The following is a 22,106-nucleotide window of genomic DNA, read 5'->3' as shown; positions in this document are numbered from 1 at the left end:
CCTCATTTTTAAAAAATTATTAAAAAATGATTATTAAGCGCATATGTCATTAAAAATCATAGAGAACTCTTCGTATCGTCAAAAAGAAGCAGGAATTATCATCAGAACTATTGTATCTAAAAATTAATTTTTCAAAAATTTTTAATTTTTTTTTTATTCGAAAATTTTTTTACATATCAGGAACTCTAGGCAATCGCAAATTGAAGCTATTAAGCAGCTCAGAACTATTCCACCTCGAAATTCGATAAAAAGTTAGCACCCCATTTTAAAAAAATATAAAAAAAATGTTTATTGAGCGGAACTCTTTTGTTATTAACTGTAAGGAACTCTTCGTCTCGTCAAAAGGAAGTGGGAACTCTAATTAGAACTCCTGAGTACTATAGTTGGGGTGCTAACTTAACATACCCAAAATATCGAAATTTGCAGTTTTTGATTCTTCAACCTTAATAAACCCACATATAAGTCTGCATGCGCACATTCAATAATCCACGAATAAAAATAAACGTTTTGATATATTTTTCAATATAGTATTATAAGTATAGTAAAAAGAAATAAAGTTTATATGATTTGTTGCTGCTTTCGATACAGCTATAGTATACAACTCGATACAGTTGCAACAAGGAAACGAAAATATTAAAAGTTGCAAAGATATGTACCGTCTCGTGATGGCCTAGCTTTTCTGATCCAATCAGTCAAATGTCGTACAAAATCGAAGAAAAAGTCACCTTCCGGAACGGAAATAACTTTGTCGGCAATCTTGACGAATAGACTAAAGCCCTCGGCAGATCGCAGATTGAGTCTTTGCGCGATATTCTGGCAGAAGTCTTTCGCTCTGGTAGACGAGTCGACTTCGAATGCCTATAATCCGAAATTACAATAGTTACAATTGAAAAAGGAAATAATTATTTTTTTTAGGATTGCCTATACATAGAGGAAATGAGATACGCACCTCGTCCGTGTCGTCTGGGAAATAGACCTTGTGAAATATTTGCGTAGTTTTGTGCTGGATAGCTTCCACTTCCACTTGATGTGGCGGATACTTTCGTTGACCATTACGCAAAGTTTTCTGCAACCTTTGTAAAGAGTCTTGAGATATAGGATGGCGTCTCGTACGTAGAAACAGAGTTAATTCCTGCAATGTAAAATAGTATTATAGTACACGTATATACTCATAAATATTCTTTGAAGAAACACGTTACTGATAATATTCTACAAAATAATTATTAGCGAAGAGAGAAAGAAAGAGAGAGAGAGAGAGAGTGAGAGATATGAATCTATCTGTTGTACAATATACCTTCAAGAGACTCTGACTACAAGTAAACAGCCCAGTACCGAGCCACATTAGCTCCCATCCTCGCTCTTCGCTTAATCTGTTGCGGTTATCAGTAAGCTGCTTCATGATCTGACAATAAATTTCATCTCGTAAAATCTCATTTTTTAATGGGCCGTCAAAGATTAGATCAGTGTATTCGTTGCCAATGCGCGGTCGTTTCGTTGGTAAGTCACCCATATACTTAAGAATAGCATTGAAGGCGAAACATGCTTCTTCAGCTAGCTCTTCCTTCGATACGAGTTTCTTCAATAGAGGTTGCTTTATTGGCTCTCTAGAATGATGCCACAATTCGTCCGTGTGGCCACGTCGCGCGGACGTTAAAGTCAATGTTTTGGACATTGTTCTCTTTGGTGGTGTTCTAGACAATCAGAAGAATATTATCACGCTTTTTATATTTTAGAAAATCTAATACTATACATGTTTTTCCACTCACCGGAAATGATCGATTGCGTATTCTAGAAGAGTATGAGGTTTATCACGAGAGTCCACACCGTTCATTTGCTGCGGATAGAGTCTACGACTATTCTCTGTACCTTCCATACTGAATAAGGCCTAAAAATTACGATTATCGATGAATAGTTTAGAAAGAAAAGATGTCGACATTTCCAACACCAATAAAACTAATCCATACGTTGACATACCAATATATCATTCGGTGGTTTCGTTAAGGAAGGTAAAACGTAAACCGTTTCAGCCGGGAAATCGCCCTTTTCACCAGTCCTTTCACAGGTGCCGACGTACCAGCCTGAGTTGAGCACAGTCTCGCCGGTGCTTTCATCTTCGAGGATGATGAGATCACCTTTTTGAAAATTCAAGAACGACGAGCCCTCACCCGGTGCCTTGTAATCTTGCAGGGCTATAACGAACTTGCTGCGTTTCTTCAATCCTTCCAAAAAGTATACCACCAGATCACGGATGTCTTCCGCGTTCGGGCTTTGAAATGTGAATTCTTCTCCCCGTACCGTCGATAAACTGAATGTTTGTGTAAACATTTTGTTTGTTCTGCAAAAATAATGCAAAGTTGAAAGTTTCGAATGTAATAAACTCGAATATAGGATATTTACGTAACATTACAAAACTCGAGTTTTCTACATATGTATTAAACAATAAGAATTATTGGACTGTGATCATGTGAATACACAATCAATAGGAAATATAACTCATAGCGGTCGAAGCCTTGGGTGCTTAAATAATTCGATATGAATTTATATACTACAAATTCTGTCTTTAAATTTAAATAATTAATGATAATTACATTAGTGATCCACGAAACATAGCGAAGTATGCTATATTATACCATAGTTTGCTTTCTATCTTAGATTGTATTATGCTACAACTCATGTACATACAATATGTATACATTTCTTTTAAACTTTTCTCTTACGTACTTTTGACTAGATACGGTTGTAATCTCGGGGAAGGATAACTCTAGGAGCACTTGTTCCTGATCATCGACAACGTACACCCCGGTCCAATTGACGGCTATGATAACATCGTTCTTCGGTAAGTTCGGGCCGGAATTTCTGTAAGCTTCGTAAAAACGAGAAAACAGCAGGGGCCATTTGAACTTTGCATATCCAACTATGTCTTCTTTAACACGTAGTGCCGGTACTTTTTCTTTCAAATAGTAACTCTGAAATCAAGTTAAAACCAAGAGTAAGAGTGAGGATTTAGGGGCAACGTGTGTATGTGTGCGCGCTTTTAATAAAAAATAACTTGAAATTATTTTAAGTTAAAATTTCTTTTTTAAGATAAAAGAAAAGAAACATTTCGACATTGCTGCTTATCTCCTTGTTTTTAGATAATCTATGCATATCATCCCCCGCTTTGATCATTCAAACTTCGTAATCTTTATAATACTGTTTGTTTTATCTCATAAAAATAAGTAATTACTCACTTTTTTATATGCCTGCAAGACAAGGTGACCCCATCGATCAATTGCTTTGTCGATCCCTGTCAGACAATAGTCCGGTATGTAATTTGGCAGAAGGGTATATAGTCTGTCGACGTTCATATCAGTATGATACTCTATATAATATTGCTGCGCCGCGATCATCGCTAGGTCCTCCTCCTTATCGCAGCGATATTCGCCGAATTTGACGCCGCGTACTACTTGTTGATAGATTAAATTCGTGGCTACTTGATCTTCAGTCGGTTCGTGCCAGGGCGCGAAAATCTCTTTCCTGAAAAACAATCTCCACGGCGCGTTTCGTTCCTGCGCGCCCTGTTCCTTGGCGTACTGTTCGCATTGCGAGATTGCGTCCATCACGTGATCGCCACCGCTGCCTAATGACGAGACTTTATCGAATAGGGCGATGTACAGAGAAAAGCCGAATTGGTCTCTTAGCGAGATCTTATCCGATAATTGATTACACAGTTCTCGAGCGGTAGTGGCGGAATCGGCTAGCAAGGTCTTTGTGTTGCCGTCCATAAAGGTGATCGGCAACATGATTGGTTTTTTTGACTTGGTGGCTTGAAGTTCAAGCCAACTCGGAGGTTGATTACGAGTGCCGTTATTGAAAGTTCTCTTGAGTCTGTCCTCACAATACGGCGCGTAACCAGGCGGTCCCTCTCTAATGAAGGCTCGCAGGTAGTTGACAAACTTCTCAGAGGGTGCGAAACAGCCGACGCAGAGGGATAACAGGATCCAACCGCGGGCGTGCGACGATTTCGATGGATTGTTTGTCAGTTGTTTGCAAATTTGGCAATAGATCTCATCTCGTAATTCGGCGCGTAGTATACCATGGCCGATGATGAAGTGCAGCTTCTCAAGGTTTGACGTAGGTCTGGCTTCTAACCAGGATTGATAGCTGTCGGCGGTGTACTCGTCCTCTTGCAGCCTTCTGCGCACATCCTCGCCCAACTTGTTCTTTCGCTTCAGGGTTAACGACACCAATTTGTGCCTGATTGAACGAGGCTTCTGCTTGAGGAACGTTTCCTGGAAAGGATATAAATTTTGCTGTAGCCATCTTCCAGCCGATATAGTTTAAAACTTTTGTGTGTGTGTATGTGTGCGCGCGCATATGTGTAAGTATAATATTAATTACGAAAAAAGACTTGCACGTACAGGATCCATGCCCATCATCTGAGCCTCCTGAAATTCTTTACTCCTTATAAAATTCCGTCCGAGTGTTGCCGTTACTTTCGACATTACTGAAGTCGTGTCCCTGTCCATTGTATGGAATCGCGGCTCTGGTAAATCGCCTGTAAATCGAAGTATAGTTATCCACAGAGCTTGTGCAGCCAATTGATCGCCTTGAGTGTGTAACGGCAATAGTGGATGCTTAAGTGGCTTTCTAGAGTATTGGTGCGTGATGTTGCCCTGGAAATATGTGGCTGCAAATTTCTGAAACTTAAATTCAGACAGATCCTCCTCATCCTCCGATGCCATCTGAATTGGGCTAATTATCTCCTGATGTTGATCGGCTTTCGGTGCTGGAAGATCCTATTGGAGAAAAAGAGATCAATGTTTTCTTGATGTGAAAAAAAAAACAAGATTTTTTAAATATTCAGTACTTTTAAATTAAGTAATTGCGTTATTTTTTAATTCTATTTCTAGTCCTTCACAATCGATTGTATTTTGTAATCAACTATCAACGAATTTATCAATAGGATCAAGTTATTTTATTACGACTTACGTTAAACACAGACGTTTCTCTCGCCGGTGTTGGAGCCTCGCTACTAGAGTCTGGCAAGAAATCGAACATTGCTTCGACCAATTTGCTATCATCGACCGGCTCATCTTGTTTTTTGGCCGCGTCGTTGATTAAATTTTTTTTAATTTCCATTCGTCGCCTATCTTCCAGCTCCATCTCGATTTCCTTCCTTTCCAATTCTTGCATGCGCTCCTGAAATTTATGCATGTCACATTGCAGAATTTACAACTTATTGTTACAGGAATTGTAATCGTGACTTGCTAAAAAGAACTCAGTTGAGAGTATAGTTCTCGGGCAATTAGTGTTTTCGCATAAATATATGATTTCGCTAATTCGCATATGATATTTTTTTGTTATATTTAGCGAGTAAGCCAGTCATAATCTGTGCGTAAGTGATGATAGTAGAAAATCATTACTGAGAAGAAGAGAATAAGGAGAAGTCCGATTTAATATCAAAGAGCCTTCTCAGCGTCCGCAACTTATTAGCTTTCCGTAAACTTCTGTTTCCTTTAGTGGCTTTAGCGGTTAAAATAACGAATGTAACATTCCTTAGTATTGATATTTATCATACTTACTCTGTAGTTTTGTTCCGCGATCTCCTTGGCTCGCTTGTTGCCTTGATCCTTCAATTCGCGCTCTTCCTTCTTCCGCAATCGTAGCGCCTCCACGTGCAAACGATATTCGTATTTGATCTTCTTATATCGTCTCTGTGCGATCAGCCTTCTCACGTGCGCCTGTATCTTCACTATGGCCCACAGCTTCTTCCGATACATCCTGCGTACGAGGTGGCCTCGAGCTCGCGCCTGAAGCGCGACGATATGACCGCGCAGATGTCTAAATCTGTGCGACAACACGCGTGATCTGATGAGCGCTTGCAATCGCATGTAACCGATTCGCATGCGCTTGTATCGTTGACGTTGCGCATAGCCCCGCCAATATTTCTGCACAATCATCGCCGCCGCTCTCATCCTGAGGAATCTTCTTCTGTAAACCCAGCCGCGGATGTTACGTTGCAGTATCAGGATCTTGCGCGTCAACACGCGGTCACGTTCCTGCTCGAGGAACAAATCGTGCGCATCCTTGAGAAAGACCTTGGTGTGACCAAGCTGGTAATCCGACCGACCCAACACCACGTGGCAGATTTTCGATGTCGCCGCACGGCAGTCCACCTAAAGTTAACAACATAGATTTTTAATCGAATAAAAATTTTAAAAAATTGTCAACAACACATCTGGTAACTGAAGTAGTAACCAGCAACGATTAATATTGTAAATTAAAGTTGATATTTATTCAATGGATTATCCACCTTGTGCGCGGGTGGAATGCCCGAGATGAGAAATCGATATCTTTCCACGAACTCGTGGAAGGAGTGGCGAATAGGATAGCCAGCTCGGCGAATCCTGATGGTTTCCATCATACCTGAATATCTCAATTGTCGACAGCAGAGACCACGATCGAACATCTGCAATCAAGTATTGTATTTGCAAGATCATTATGAACAAAATTAAGTAAATCGCTTGATTGAACAATCCGATTGAACTCCGCGGTGCGCCGGGAATGCTTACCATTGGTTTTTTATATTCATTCGGTTTTATGCATCTTATGAAGAAGGGTTGACAACTGCATAGAGTTTTCATAAGCGAATCCAATGATTTCTTAAATTGTGTCGATAACGTGGGCGCTCTCTTCCTAGTTTCCGATCCCATGCCAATGTCTTCAACGAAGCAAGCTTGGAGAAATTTATTTGATGATATGTGAATAAGTTGCAGCAAGTCTGCGCTGAATGTGTCTCTGTTTTTCTCTAGGAAACTCCTCGTGTCATAGAAGACGACGCCCGCAAAGTGATTTAAACCAAAGGATGTATTAATATCCGATTTGGGTTTCAAATAATTCCTATGACTGCCATGAGTTTTGTGAATTTTCGCCAACATGGTTTGATCCGTACCCTAGAAATTGACAAAGCACATTAAAAGCCACAGCAAATAGTCAATTAGATTAGAATGATGCCACTTTTATAACTATCTTAATGTTCTTGATGTACGTGCGTGTGAATTCTTTAATTATTTTTAATGTAGATTAAAGAAAAAAGTCACTTTGGATATCCTTCCTAAATTAGCACTCGTACTTTTGGAAATTTCGATTCCTCATCGATAAGCGCCATAATGTTGAGCTGCTTGATAGCTATCAAATCTAAAGCGTCTTGGTTATCGACGAACTCTATATGCTGCCAATTGATGCCTTCGTGATTGTACTCCTCTTGTTCCAACTTAAATATATGCTGAACGAAAAATTGCTGGAGATTTTCATTGGCATAATTGATGCAAAATTGCTCGAAACTGTTGTGGTTGAAGTTCTCGAAACCGAAGATATCCAATACGCCTATAGCACTGCGGGAATTGTTCTTCGGCCTGTATATGGCCTCGTTAATTTTCTTTACAATGTGTACGAACAATCGACCGTATATACCCTTCACAAACGCGTCTCTAATATCGACCGATTGATCTCTCGACAACGTGGAAACCTATTGAAAGACACAACATTTACTTTCAATACGATAGTATTTTTAATATAGCGAACGATATAACTTTCATGTATACAGAAAAATACTCACTACTGTCTCACCGTGCGCGAATATAGTTCTGCGAGTGAGCGCATCTATCAAAGACTGTACCGGTACTCCCAATAAATACGCCACTCTTTGCACATTCGTTTGCTCTGGAATCTCCGTAGCGTCTAAATTATCTGCAAGTCGAATATACACGAATAAATCTCATAGAATTGAAATTCAAACCATCCAATTCCAACTCGTGAGAGATTAGCGCGACGAAGTTAACGTTTAAATTCTTTATAGATCTTATATCGAAATTTCATACCTACGACGGTGGCTCTATACTTTATATTGCCCATGTGTAATAAGGCCGCGAGCAATTTAAGCACCTCCCAGATTTCCATGTCGGAGAACAGCAAAACCTTCATAGCTGATCTTATATCGGCGAATTCGGCCGCGTCGTCGCGTCCTTCGCAAGTAATGCCGCCACCCTAAAGGCAAAGATAATGTTATTACTAGCCAACAGTATCGCTATTAGTGCCAATTCGCGCCAACTTACCCCTATGAGATATTTGTACGTGGACGCATCTTCCAATTCGAGCTTCTGTCTCTCATCTTTGGAAAGACCAGCTAGCATACAATAAAAAATATGATAATTCCTTTCGTCCAAGCTTTGAGATACGATCCGTGACTTTTCCAAAAGGTATTGTTCTATCTTTGCTCCTTCTATCACGCCTTGTTCATTGAAATGAATATCGATGTACTTGCCGAATCGGGAGGAGTTGTCGTTTCTCACGGTTTTTGCATTACCAAAAGCTAGAACGTTAGAAAAGAAATGTCGTTCGATTAACTCTTTGTTTATTCAGGTGTGTTTGTGTTTTATTTTTGTCACGAAAATTACCTTCGAGTATCGGATTCGCTTCCAAGATCTGTTGTTCGATCCACGAATGTTTTCCGCTGATTGCTGCTAGATATTGCAGAATTAATTTCGTACTTTCTGTTTTTCCCGCCCCGCTCTCGCCACTAAAATAACGATGAATTTCTGTTAACACCAATTCTAACGATTAAAGCAAGAGATTCATCGGAGTGGTTTGTTATACACACACACATACACACATATATACGCGCATAGTTTTTAAAGATAATTATTTCTTCTAAATGATATTACAAAACATTATCGATCATTCGGTGCGTTATTAATCGTTTCTAAGAAGACGTCTCTCGATACCTAATTACTATGCACTGATCCTGGCCATATCGGTTCATATGCGCATAGCTATTATCGCCGATGGCAAATATATGCGGTGGCAGCTCTCCGATTTTACGATCCTTGTAGAGTTTAATTTGTTCCGCGGTATAAATAGGCAATATCTGGTACGGGTTTACGGCAACCAGGATGGAGCCCGTATACGTCTGTAAAATTATATCGTTACGATCATGGATCGTCGTGGGATCGGTTTTCTGCATGAACCTGCATTTTGCTTAACCAATCACATTTCGTCATCGTGTGCCGAGGAACTTACGTAAATGAGATTCTCGTTGTAGCGTATCAATAGATTTCGCAGAATACCCGCTTCATGGAGGTCTCCTAAACTGATCATATCTTCTACTCCTTGCACCGAAGTGGCATGCATGGCCTTTATTCGTCTCTCCGGCGTTAGCCATTGTTCCTGCGGATCAATTATTCGCTCATCAATCGATTAATGATGTATGTATTATAATACTTATAGGCTGCCTTTTAAAGAAAATGCGAATAATAGGGCGCGTGATGGTACAAACGGTATATTATATTTCTCAAAACGCTCAAAACTGAGACTTGTCAGTATCATCGTCTTGGATAATTTTTTAATGATGTGTATTCATATATAATTACCTTGTTGTCGTCGTCCTTTACTTGAATACGTCTGCCTTCTGCCGAGATGACTCGCGCTCCAATCGCGACATCAAATTCCCTTCCTGAGATTGGTTCGATCCATATATAATCTCCCTGTGTAAAATAAACAAGCACATGTTTGTTATTTTGTTCTAAATAGAAAAGACTGTAGTGTGTCTCTATATGTATATCATCTGTCTACGTTAATGCTGCATACGCGAAGGCGATTTAGGGCGAGCTAAATATGTACAGGTAATTGCTCAAGATATAGTAGCGAATGTGTAATACGTGTTCGAGTATCTTTAGTGATAACTTTAATTAATGAATATCGTAAACTTGTATATAACACGCGACGCGAGGATTTCACAGTCGCGAGTTTTGTATGGAATTTGTGTTAACGCAAGCATCAGATCTAAATTGAGTTATATGGTATACCGTTGTATAATAACTGTACGCTTTGCCATTCGGCGTGGCGCGCGGCATGCGGCTCGATGCAAGGCGAGGTGCCTCGTGTCGTAACAATTTCCCAATTGTTGTTCGACACTCGACAGTCGATATGTAAATATTAGTAGTTACATATACATATAATACAATGTTCGTTCACGTGGCACGTGTCATTATACGTGTCACACTGTATCGCACCTATACGGTCACACGTGTACGATTTGCTTCAGTAGGTCGGTCCGACATTACGTCTCTCTTCTTTCTCTCTCTCTCTTTCTCTCTCTCTCCGTCCTCTCTTTCTTATGCCGCTATTTGCATGTATAATTAGATTTAAGAAAAACACGTGGCTTGTACTCATTCGTAAAGTTTATATTGAATTTTGTGTAACGTCATCAGAGATTATCTTATACTAGAGCTCGTTCTATAGAAATAAAGTACTTTGAAAAATCGTGTTACAAATTTAAGGATTCTAGCGTATGCTAATGTATTGCAGACGCGTTCGAGGATTCAACGAGCGAAAGTAAAATTGCTAGTCGAAGCAAAAGATGGATCGAGGAGCAGCTCTCATTTCGCGGCGAGACGAGGCGAGGCGAGGCGAGGCAAGGCGGAGCGAGGAACGGATGGAGCTCTTCCGATGTTCCGGTGAAGTGAACAATCGGGACGTAAATCAGATGCGATTGTTGATGTGTACGGCATATCGTACACGCGCGCGAGCACGCGATACAAACGGTTGCAGCACGCGAAACTGCGCGCGCGAAGCATCTTGTGGGAGTTTCAAGTCGGAGCGTTTACCTGCCTGCCACCTTGTCTAATTCGATCGTGGAAACCCCGTCCACGTCTGTTGTTCGTCCGTAATTGACGAGTGAGACGAGTAAACCAACTTTCATCATTGGGGACGAATCAGCAGAATTCAACCTTGACATTTTCCAAAAAGTCATTTACCGTTAGACGGCTATTTTATTATTATACGATATCAGTTTGGAATTTGTCATCGACAGAGAGCATTTGAGGTGAAATTCTGTAAGGACATATTAGTCATCCCGGTCGACACCAACTAAATGTATCACAATGTCAATGTTGTTGTTATTATTGTAGAATTTCGCACTCAGCAATTCTAAATGTGATACAGCATATGGTGTTATATAACATTAACATTGCAGTTACATTATTGAGTGCGAAATTATCGACATCATTTTTTAGTTGTTGTGTCGATCCCGGATGTATCGGGTACGTTTCCTTGATCGTCAAACGTATAGATTTCCAACATGAATTGCCGAGGGTAAACGTGACGCTGCTGCATCTGGTAATCGTCGCCTTTCACTCGCCTTAGCGAAAAATGTACGCGACGCTTCTCGTCTCTCGCTTACCACTACTTGTATACGTATAACGTAGATAGATAGATTTATATACCGATTGACGTCTACCGGCGCGGTGCGTCGCGACGTCGAGAAAGCCAACGAACCGAGTCCTCTTGATTTCTACAAGTAAATCTCGCGACGCTCTCTGTCCCGTTTTCCTTTTCTCCAAAAATGTTTTCCTTCTCAATTCGCAGTAACTGTTAACGTCAGCACATCGCCGAGTTTATACGTCCGCGTTATACGATATACTACACCATATTATGTTACGATCGAGTTACAAAGTGATGTAAATATGACATGTTGGATTACGCTTACTCCCGTCACTTCGTCTCGATCGCCATTGATGATGTAAATATTTTATTCTCGCGGTTTCATCGTCGCGGCTGATCTCTTCTCGAGGTCTTATCCTTTCGATCGCGATCGAAACGCGCTTCGCTTCGACGCTCGCTTTATTATTTATATGTTGCGCTTTATTTCAGTTATTTCCATATCTAAATATTCTCCAATTACTTCGTTCGAAAGGCTATTGACAGCATAACGATGTTGTATTGGAATGCGAAAACATAAATGATAGAACAAAAGTTGCGCGAATAAAGAATTGTACACGTAGGTATATCGTCGGGTCGCATCATCGCATCAGAGTGACTAGTACGATTTACAATTAGCGGTATATCCACATCATCATTGTTTACAAGGCGAGAGAACACGACGATTCCTGTTCGGTTATTTTCACTCGTCACAGATTCCTACTGACCGTGTTCGAGGAGAACGACGAGGAAAGCGGTAAATGTAATGCAGGATTAAGCCGCGCGAGAGATCTACCGTACGCACAGCTTTATCGAATTTACTTTATTGTTAGTTTCGCCTTTCGGTATTCGATTGGCTGACGCGCTGCACGTAAATTTCTAGCGCTTTTCTCCCGCAGAAAATTGTTTGCTGCACCATCAACAAAGTACTACAATAAATAAGTAAGATGCAAATGCATTGCGCGCCGTTTTGAAGCGCGTTCTCCGTATCGAAGAACGTCGAATAATACTTTTGAATATAACGGCACGCCATGGTTAGAAATTAATTTATCAAATAGAAATGTACATTTATGCCCTCTTGTATCGTGCAGGTGCATTTATAAAGCAAGATGAGAATAATGCGCAAATCACGCCGAAATCAAGGGAAATGTTAACAAGAACGCGTATAAAGACCTACCCGTGTGACGATGACCATCTCTTAAGTCGTGGTTGTCGGCACTCCGCCTAAAAACAAATAAAAACTATATAAATATACTGAGTGCAAGTGTGTGTACGTTCTTCGTACATTCGTATACAATAATTTTATCTAATGGTAGATGACTGCACAGACTTTCGACCTGCATCTGAATTTTAAAAATGACCTATTACACATACATATGGAATTTTGAAGAGAGATACTCGCGCGAGTGAGAATTTCATGTAAGAAGCTACTACCTGCAAGGATATACTCAATCCCGAGAATCTGGCGGTGTACGCGTGTCACAGCATCACTTAACATTACAATAAGGTCGTAAGTCGTGTAAGAAGTTAACCAATTCGTGTTACGCAAGCATTGATTATTTTCTTCATTATTCAACTATGATTGGTCAAATTCTTACGGCTTAAGGCCGCTTATGGCGAACAAAAAGAATTGGAGACAGTAAGGAAATCAACATATGTTGAATTGGCTACTGCATGCTTACGTTATGGCCTTACGGACTCTGCTCAAGATTTTTTATGTGCCATGGCCCTTATGGTTTGCGACCCTATTGTAGTACAGGCTTTAGAGGAGCACGCACGTCGGAGATGTCTGATCTATCACCGTTAGCGTGCGGAAGCATCGCAAACCTGTTCGCAAAAGTGGGTTAGGCAGTTTGCGTTACCGTGCCATACGGCTTCGTCGAGAGATCCATCGAAAATCCTCTCGAGATCTCTCTCTTTCTCTCTTTTCTAGCACAGCCATCTGCAGTTCCAATACCACTGCACGTTATCGTGAACCGACGAGCTTAATTCGTATTCGAAGAAATTCAAGCGCGGAAATATTCTTTTATATAATCTTTTTAGCGTGGTGAATCTTCCCAATAAAATCCATCGCGGCGCGATGTTGTATTATTTTTGCTAGCTCGAGTCTGTCATGTGAGTTAAAAAATGAGCCAACATTTGTATAGTTAAAAATTTATATAATAAATGGATGGTAAATTTTTTAAAAAATTCTGCGGATTAATCAATTTAAATTTCTTATAGATGCACACTTTGCGTCAATCGCGCGTGAGGACGAGATTTGTGGTTTTATACTCGTATAACAATAATGAGCATCTGGACTCGTCGCGATAATGCCGATAATGTGTCGTACAACGTACGATTACTGCTCGGTAGATTATGCAAGCTACGTTTCCAAGAAATCCGACGAAAGATCAATTTTCGAACGGATCGCGTTGACAGAATTTATCAAAGCGGACTACATTTAATTCATCGTCGTTGATGGAACGTGTCAATTGGATTATTTGTGATTATAAGTACATGGGTATAGCGACGATAAGAGATAGATGGAGAAGATATAATATTTTTCATGGATTGACCTAAGCGAATAAGTACACACACACACACACACACACACATACACTGTATGTATATATATGTATATATAAATTTATCATCGAGATGATTTGAATAATTAGCTTTTAACGAGCGCATGAGAAAAAAGAGAGAATTGAATTTCTTATTAAGATTCGAATTTAGTAGCTTTAAAAATGAAAATTATCTTTCTCGCTTGATTATTCAATTTCCACATTGTCATTACAATATTAAAATAATTTAATTCAGAAAAAATTTAATTAATCATTAGAAAATGTGAATCTGTTTTTAAAATCTTACTAGTACGAACATTAAGAAAGATAAACTGATGACAATCAGTTTAGCTGACTGTTTTGTTTAGTTTAAAATTTATCTCTCGCGACATCTTTCTGCCGCAAAATCTTTTTAGCGATGCAAATGGACGAAGCTCCACCATTTATATGCGAGCGAGTATATTAATATTGTTATTCGATCCAAAGTCGCATTTTAATTTCGACCTTCGTATTATATGTATACATATTATCTGTTATCGTTAACTGCAGTATATAGATGTCACGTAATGTCTGTCAGTTTTAAACCGTTATCGCGTTGTTATAATTATAGAGAAGAACTGAAATTCAGGGACGATTGAATCGAACGATATATAGACATACGTGTGTGTGTATAAATCACGCGTTCGCGTCTCGATTCGTTTCGCGAACGTTCGAATTACAAGCTGATTATTACTTTAATTTTATAGGCGGGCATTCTTGTCTCGCCATGAACTTGAAGCACACGGGCGTGAGCACGGAGCAGTCGCAGTCGCAGTCATTGACTTTGAAAATATCTGTGGAGAACGGTCAGTGGCGTAGGCGCCTGCACGCGAGAGACTTTAACGGGTGATCAAACGAGGCGCGGAGGCCGGATCGACATTCGACCGAACGCAACGCACGGAAGAGCCCATACAACTCGCCCTCACGGCCCCCACCCATCCGAGAAGACGTAAAAATACGTAGGGATAAGTCAAAGAATTGTCTTGCGGAAGCCGTATTCCAATTTGCTTCACTTATATATATATATATATATGACAACTGTCAATTGATACATATCGATATCGCAGTGATTAATCGCGTTTTCATCAATAATAGCGTATCGGTACACTGTCAATAGAAAATTGTGAAAGAAAAGGTAACGATGACGTGTATTTTAAGGAATGCGAATATTGTTATCTACAGTGTTATCGTGCGTACAATACAGGGTGTCTCATTTACCATGTAGATTCTTTCAGCAAGTCGGGATCGATTTTACCTTTTTGCGTTTTGCGAGAACATCGCGATGAGAAAGCCAATTCCGCGCAGTTTGTAGCTTTTCGTTTTCAAACAATTGTTATGGTCATAAGTATTCTTACGGTCAAACTTCAAATTAAAATTTTATTAAAGCGGACTTTAGAACTAAATTTGATAATACGATGTTTCGTAATCTGCTTGATAATTCATAGTTATAGCGTAGTTCATTGAAGAAAAGACTTTTTCGATCACTTATCATTGCAGCCTGTCGATCGTCTACTTATACGAAGAAAAGATCACTTTAGATATTCCTTCAGAGAATCAATTAAAGAATAACTTGTACGAGAATCGAGACACTCTATATAGATAAGCAGTCTCGAACGAGGCCGTAATTACTTTTATCTCTCTCTCTCTCTCTCTCTCTCTCTCTTTTTTTCTCTCTCTCTCTCTCTCTCTCATCGTCATACTTATCTCTTACTACTATCGTAACACCTATCGCTTGCGACATTCGTGCGCGTACATGTATCGAAGCGATTCGTCACATTTACTTTTTTTTTTTTATTAAAGCGACCGTCTCTGCAATAAGATGCATGCGATTCACGCAACAATAGTCGAGAAAATAGTGGAAAGCGTGAAGCACACTGCACTATCATGCGGCATTCAGATTTACTCGTAAAACTAGAAAGGACGAAAGACTCGCGAAAATTTGATTTATCGCGGTAAACGCGGTGCGATATTGAATAAAGTTGTTTTCACATATTTATAAATGAGGATTTACAAAATCATTGCTACGATTATTACGATAGGATACCAGGTGCACGCTAATCGGTACTCGCACATGAGCGCGAATTGAAACTTGTTTTTACGACCGCCGTTATCTCTTCAAAGAACGATTTCCATTCGAGAACTCTAATTCAACATTAAATTTTTTCAGGAGTTATTATAAATGGCCGAGTTATTTTTTGATGAAAAATAAACTATCGTACCAAAAGAAATAATAAGCTATCGGTTCGAAACTGGTCATTTTTCCCAAGTAACACGTAAGCTGTGAATCTTTTCTGAACTGATTATCCGCAAACTGATTATGCGTTTCGATCGCACGTATATTTCATCGCCGAAACGAGGCAACCAAATGCTCCTCCATCACGCGCACTTCCGCTTCGTTCATCTGAAATATGCGCGTCCGCCCCGTTTGGTGGACTGTATAGGACTGTGTTAGGATAGGAATAATAAGCTCGGCCCCGATTCTCGAGGATTGCAATCGGAGCAATCGGAGTATTCGGAGTATTCGGAGCAACGAGAGAGAGAGAGAGAGAGAGAGAGAAAGAGGGGACGAAGGAGCACGTTATATCCTGCATGAATCGCCAACTTACTATACCACGTACCTGTTGCGAGTAACGAGAAACACGACGAGAGCGGCTATATGTCGGCGGCACGCTCCATTAAGAGACACTACACTGGCACTAGTAGACTTCACTAGATGAGCGGCTCGATTCTCATGTCCGATCACTTCGGAGCACGATGAGCACGATGAGCACGGTCGAGCGAGTGAATAAATAAATAAATAAATAAACGAACGGATAGATGGACGAGATGCGTTCGTATAATGATGGAGACTTAAACGCAAGCGAGCACAAGGGCTACGAGATAAGACGTGGGTGAGATCGTAGGAACGAACACAACCGGTTGCGACCTGGAGAGTCTCTCACGAAGAGCGATCGTCGTCGTCGTCGTCGTTCCGGAGGATGGAACCACGGTGAACCGGCACATTAACACGTCCGCTCAGCTCTCGGCTTCGGTTCGGCTGGGATCGGGTGTGCCAGCCTGCAGTGCCAAGTGCCAGGTGGAAGCTGGCTAAGCTGGCGCGGAGGTGGTGGTAAGGTAAGGTCTCACGCGCTTCGGACCGCTTCGGGCTGCTTCCCCACCGCGCTCGCACGTTCGCTGCCGGCGCGGGTGAGGCCGAGGGCGAGGGGATGGTATATGGTACCATCGGTACCTCACCTCGGCGGTACTCGGCGCCCTCGGCAGTGCCGGTACCATGTCCAACCAGCCACTGTACAGAACCAACTGCAACCAACTGTGACGAGCCGACTGGTATACGGTGTGGTCGTCAACGTTCGTCAAGTCGATTCGCTTATTAGCTATCTCGCCGTTCACCTGGCATATTCCGTGCACTGCACCGATCTCGCCCGTTCTATACTGATATATCTATAAGAATCGGCACTATCGGCCGCGACCTGTCTTGTCGACGGCTTGCACGCGAACAAAACAAACTGACAATATATCTCTCATTTTAACGTGTATCCTAATGTTCCACATACGTCTTTCTCTCTTTTAATATTATAATATGAATTAAATTTTAAGAAAACTCAACAAGATTGCGCAACTGTTTTACATTGAAAATATATTTCCATTTTGTATCAATTCGACGTGTCAGTTGAATACATATACACGTGGCTTAATTTTCGCTTCTTTTTACATTTTTCGCAATTTATATGTACCTATACAGGTCGGTGTATCTCGCGATAGCGGATAGCAATCGTCGCAGCGTGTACAATTTAACATTTATCCGTTTGCTTCTTTACACATGCCAATTACGAATTTCCAAGAGTTTCAAGCATAGTCGTCCATAGTCAACACTAATAATATAGGTACATTATTTCTTCTTGGTCGTGTGACACGTGTGGCGTAACGTTTTTATAGTAAGAAGCACGTTCATGTATTATTTAGATTTAGGTAATAAACATATACGTATACATTTTTAGCAAAAACATATAAAAATGCGATAATACCTGCTATAGTAGTGTTAATTCTCTAATCGAGCTTGTACAAACGTACTTGTATTTCTATTCAATGTAGATAGTTTACTTGGACCGCGAATTGCATTCGCACGTCTGGTTATTTAAAATGCAAGATTTATTCTGCGAATAAATCCAGATACATTTTGATAACAAGGACGATTTCTTCCATGTGATCGTTTTTCTTGTAAAAGAGAGATTACGCGACGATGTGCTGACGATGAAATAATTAACGTACATACATGTATGTTTAGGTACAAGATATGCATTTTATGTATATACATTTATCATGCGAGGATGAATCGATTAAATTGCATGCAACTGGCGTGTACGTGAAACGAAGCTCTTCGTTACTGTAGCTTGCCTATCTACGAATTTTTAGATTTTTCGACACATAAAATTCGAAGGAAGCTCATCATCGCTGCTCGTCGTCGATGTAATTTTTCACAATTGTTGATAATATTTTTATCATAGCCAGCAAGATACACGACAAAAATATCTATATTATAAAGTAACATTTCTTCTTTTTCCTTCTTTGCATTCAAGGAGAAATCAATTATGTATGTATATAATTTTATTTTCAGAACAGAATATTTGTAAGAAATTGTGTCAAGTTGGGACGAATTAACTTTGCATAGCTTGTATCTATCTATTGTATTTGAGAAGACTTGGTGCTAGTCAAAAAAGTAACCAATTATTGTTAACCGCACTGGTGAATACTCTTCGCGTTCCCGTTTTCTCACAATACGATACAATAACATTAAACAATCTCGTATAAATTGTATAACAAATAAGACTAGGACTTGGTACAAGATGCATCGCTACTTATCTGAGTCGATTGAAGGATAGTATAATTCAAGATTTTTATGTTCAAATTGCTAGTAGTTTAATAATGTATAAAGGATGCAAAATATGTAGAAAATGAATTGGAAAAGATTTTTCCCCTATAAGATTTTTATCTATTCTTATATATTAGATAAAACACAGATTAAAAGTCTCGATGCTTACACCACTGGTCGGTTGTCAACCAGTACTTTCTTAACTATTATTTTTTAAAACAAAAATTTCTTTAAAAACGACGTAAAGATATTTTTAAGACTCTGATAGTAACAAAATGTATACGACGGTTACGGTATACGTAATATGTATAAAGTAATAAAATGGCGATCTCGAGACATGGGCACATCGATTCGCAATGTATAACAACGTACGTATAATCTTGCAAATTTCGGAAAAAAAAAATCGGTGATTGCATGAAGAGTTTTATTCGAATATTTGACGAAAAGATTTCATCTTGAAACCATCTTCGATTTACATGTAAATATGTTGTATAAAAAAAATTCAATTTTATACATACATATGTATATGTATATGTATGTACTCTCTGAAAGAAACATTTCAATACTGTTGTGATTACATCTGTGTTGTGTCGCGTTGTGATTACCACAATGTCGCCGTCCTGGCCTTTCGAAGGGAGTTCATGTACCTTGCATATACATATACACTACTATTTATTATACGTTTACGTAATCACATTGCGCGGTCGCGCAAACGCTTTTTTTTGGAAGTAAATACTTTTCTATCAATATACAACATCGGGTTTAAAGACAATGCCATTGAATTACGTCATATTCATTATCTTCCCAATTATTTCCTGAATTCCCATGCAGAAAATATGGATATAGATTAAGCAGACTCTAGCGTTATCACCGACAAACTGACAAATGATCGCTCCATCATTAGCTTTATTAGCTCGTCGGTCCAACTTGGTTACTTACGTAATCACCGATCACCGACTTCACAAACAGGTATAATTATATATATATAATCACAAAAATAGGTTCCAGAGTATTCTTCCGAGTATGGCGATATCTCTCTCAGTGATTTGATTCATATCACGTAATTTAGATTATCGACATACGTACACGTAGAAATTCACTGAAAGAGCGCGGACACATCCCAAATCTTAATAACGCGATCTTGACCGACGGTCAACAATCTTCGCCTAGGAGCGTCTAAATCCATCCCGATGACACTGTGCTTGGCATCGTGGAAGGAGGCCAACGATGATTGGCTACGTAAATTAAAAGGAACATTATATTCTCTTACTTTGTGACGCAGTCTTCGCTATTATCGATAAGTCTCGAGGGAGAACGTGACGCTCATCTGACAACTTACTTTTCTGACTTTAGCTGTATGTGACATTGATCGCAGACTCTCACTTCGAACTCAAAGCCCATCGCCGGTATCGGTATTCGTTGCGATGTGCAGCGAGCGCATAACGCGCGACCGCAGTAACGACAGTGATGCTGCCTCAATCCCAACTGTCGTTGATCCATCATAGCTTTTATATTCCAGAAGAAGGGTCTTCCACAAGCCTGGATTTCATTAGAGCATCTTAGGGTAATGTTGTACTGCCATGTATTTAAAAGATTCTTTTCTCTCGTAGAACACATACCTGACAGACATCGGATTCAACCCAAGCGGCGGTTTCCTTCCTATTTGCCGCCATATTCCAACAGACTATCACACCGTCCTCACCTCCGGACAAGAGCAAGCGTTCAACGCTCGCATAACATAATGCCGTTACTTTGTTACTGAAAGAGAGAATTTGTTTCTTTTTTTTTTTCAAAACATCTTGTGAAAGTAATCCGAGTAATATTTCTGGCTAAGCAAAATTTTTGAAAGACCTTTTCGCGTGCGCACTTACTGGTGTCCCTGAAGCTCATAAGCGGTGCCTTGGCGACCTCCAATGTCCCAAACGATAATGCTTTGATCGAAACTACCAGAAAACAGCAATTGTTTCTCTGAGTCCCATGCCAGCGTGTGAATACTTCCCGTGTGTGCCTTTAATGTAGTAATGAAGGTAACGCCGCTATTGTCCAGCTTTAACATGGCTATCTGACCAGAATAGTCACCTACGAAAGCATGTTTGGATTGGGCATCAAATCTGTACGCGCGAGTTAAGTTTCTCACAGGTGGATAGAACACTCAATTTGTTTACAATAACATAAGACTTTTTTTTGCAAAAGGATACTGTAGAGCGGTATACCACGCGTCTGTTTGATACGATCCCAATTTCTGTCCTGTTTCGGAGCTGTGTAAATGAAACAATTTATCACGGCCTATACTCAAGACCCATTCAAAATCTGCTGTGAAAATGATTCCTGTGACTCTCGCTTGATGCGCTAGATAATCGCGCATACCTGTCATTCGATTGTAATCTTGCTCTAAGATAAATTCCTACAAGCGAAAAGGCAAGTGGTATCCCAGTTTGCAAGTACAATATTCTAATGATGGGCAAAGTAAAAGAAGTGACATGACATACATTGATACTTCCATTATCCAGGCCTACAAATAGTTGCCTCGTTTCTACGCAATAGTGCATGGAGGTAGCACCTGCTGGCATGTATTGACAAATACTTGGCCAATAATGACCGGAATCTCGCTTCAGCCATACTCTAACTGTCCTGTAAAAAGAAAGTCAAAATGAAATAGGTTAAATAATTGTTTAAATTTCACCTTTTTCAAAGAGTTGCATCCTGTAATTAATATATAGGTACATATAAAAGAATTGTGTGTGTGCATTTAAGAGAGAAAGAGAGAGAGAGAGAGAGAGAGAGAGTTTTCTCTCGCCCACACATACGCGCGCGAGCTTTGTATACACCACAGTCTAGACGTTGATAATTTGATGTAGTTTCAATGCCATTCGATATATGAGAACCATACAAACAATACATACGTAACGTACAAAATAGAAAAATGGAGTTCAAGGTGTGTCCGCACGTATTGACAAAATTGCGCGCACTTTTTACAAGGAAAATAAGAAATTGTCAAGATCGAAAATGATACAGGGAGACGAGAGAATATTACAGGCAAGTGAAAGAGCGTGCGTTTAAGAAAAATATACCAAAACTACGCAGTCCTGGGAAATGTCTAATATCTATGTGCAGGACAGGTAGATGTGACATACCTGTCATCGCAAACACTAATTACACCCTCTTCCCGCGGGATAATGATAGCCGCATTAACGTCATCGCTACAGCCTTCCAATTTCGACAGGAGGACCGGCTTGCGGCTGCTGCTGAATTTATCGTGATTCACTCCCGGGGCGGGCTTTATTTCCGCTGCCATTTCTTAACCGCGCGCGTACGTAATGGTACGTAATCACAAGTTCACAAGTGCAATTGCCATTTGACAGTTGTCCAGTTGTCAGATGCTGAGCACTCTGAGCACGGCGCCCGCGGAACAA

General features: G+C 40.1%; 2 protein-coding genes across 3 annotated transcripts in view; both read right to left on the bottom strand.

The window, feature by feature from the left end:
* ck (unconventional myosin-VIIa ck) overlaps positions 1–16,505 on the bottom strand; it is a 20,451-nt gene extending 3,946 nt beyond the window's left edge. Inside the window, exons 1-22 of the mRNA XM_018544943.1 lie at positions 16,442–16,505; positions 12,416–12,462; positions 9,411–9,524; positions 9,061–9,207; positions 8,766–8,950; positions 8,439–8,560; positions 8,097–8,353; positions 7,863–8,028; positions 7,601–7,731; positions 7,115–7,510; positions 6,555–6,935; positions 6,296–6,451; positions 5,565–6,158; positions 4,972–5,181; positions 4,401–4,778; positions 3,231–4,271; positions 2,722–2,966; positions 1,975–2,335; positions 1,767–1,885; positions 1,295–1,691; positions 950–1,132; positions 657–858 (exon numbers count right to left, since the gene is read on the bottom strand). Of these exons, the coding sequence (XP_018400445.1) occupies positions 657–858; positions 950–1,132; positions 1,295–1,691; positions 1,767–1,885; positions 1,975–2,335; positions 2,722–2,966; positions 3,231–4,271; positions 4,401–4,778; positions 4,972–5,181; positions 5,565–6,158; positions 6,296–6,451; positions 6,555–6,935; positions 7,115–7,510; positions 7,601–7,731; positions 7,863–8,028; positions 8,097–8,353; positions 8,439–8,560; positions 8,766–8,950; positions 9,061–9,207; positions 9,411–9,524; positions 12,416–12,433 (5,803 nt within the window). The 5' untranslated portion in view covers positions 12,434–12,462; positions 16,442–16,505. The remainder of the gene's footprint in view (positions 1–656; positions 859–949; positions 1,133–1,294; positions 1,692–1,766; positions 1,886–1,974; positions 2,336–2,721; positions 2,967–3,230; positions 4,272–4,400; positions 4,779–4,971; positions 5,182–5,564; positions 6,159–6,295; positions 6,452–6,554; positions 6,936–7,114; positions 7,511–7,600; positions 7,732–7,862; positions 8,029–8,096; positions 8,354–8,438; positions 8,561–8,765; positions 8,951–9,060; positions 9,208–9,410; positions 9,525–12,415; positions 12,463–16,441) is intronic.
* Positions 16,506–19,526: 3,021 nt separating this feature from the next.
* Wdfy2 (WD repeat and FYVE domain containing 2) lies at positions 19,527–22,063 on the bottom strand. 2 transcript variants are annotated; one of them, XM_018544950.1, is made up of 7 exons: positions 21,828–22,063; positions 21,183–21,324; positions 20,892–21,097; positions 20,565–20,804; positions 20,313–20,451; positions 20,033–20,232; positions 19,527–19,928 (listed from the first exon to the last, which is right to left on the bottom strand). In XM_018544950.1, exons 1-7 carry the CDS (start codon positions 21,986–21,988, stop codon positions 19,790–19,792), a joined length of 1,227 nt encoding a protein of 408 aa, XP_018400452.1. In that variant the 5' UTR covers positions 21,989–22,063; the 3' UTR covers positions 19,527–19,789. The 2 variants fall into 2 exon arrangements, with proteins under 2 accessions (XP_018400452.1, XP_018400453.1); XM_018544951.1 differs by having other exon boundaries at positions 21,765–21,832.
* Between the last annotated feature and the right edge of the window lie 43 nt (positions 22,064–22,106).

This window comes from Cyphomyrmex costatus, unplaced genomic scaffold, assembly GCF_001594065.2.
Source record: "Cyphomyrmex costatus isolate MS0001 unplaced genomic scaffold, Ccosl1.0 scaffold474, whole genome shotgun sequence".
Lineage (NCBI taxonomy): Eukaryota > Metazoa > Arthropoda > Insecta > Hymenoptera > Formicidae > Cyphomyrmex > Cyphomyrmex costatus.
This window is presented reverse-complemented; position numbering and strand designations above follow the sequence as displayed.

What these genes read in the sequence shown, in the direction of transcription:
- Wdfy2 (XM_018544950.1), bottom strand. Translation starts at nt 21,988, where the DNA reads ATGGCAGCGGAAATAAAGCCCGCCCCGGGAGTGAATCACGATAAATTC. An exon ending in TGGATAATGGAAGTATCAAT is followed by an intron (nt 21,098 to 21,182) that starts GTATGTCATGTC and finishes TTTCGCTTGTAG; the next exon opens with GAATTTATCTTAGAGCAAGA. An exon ending in TTGAATCCGATGTCTGTCAG is followed by an intron (nt 20,233 to 20,312) that starts GTATGTGTTCTA and finishes AATGAAATCCAG; the next exon opens with GCTTGTGGAAGACCCTTCTT.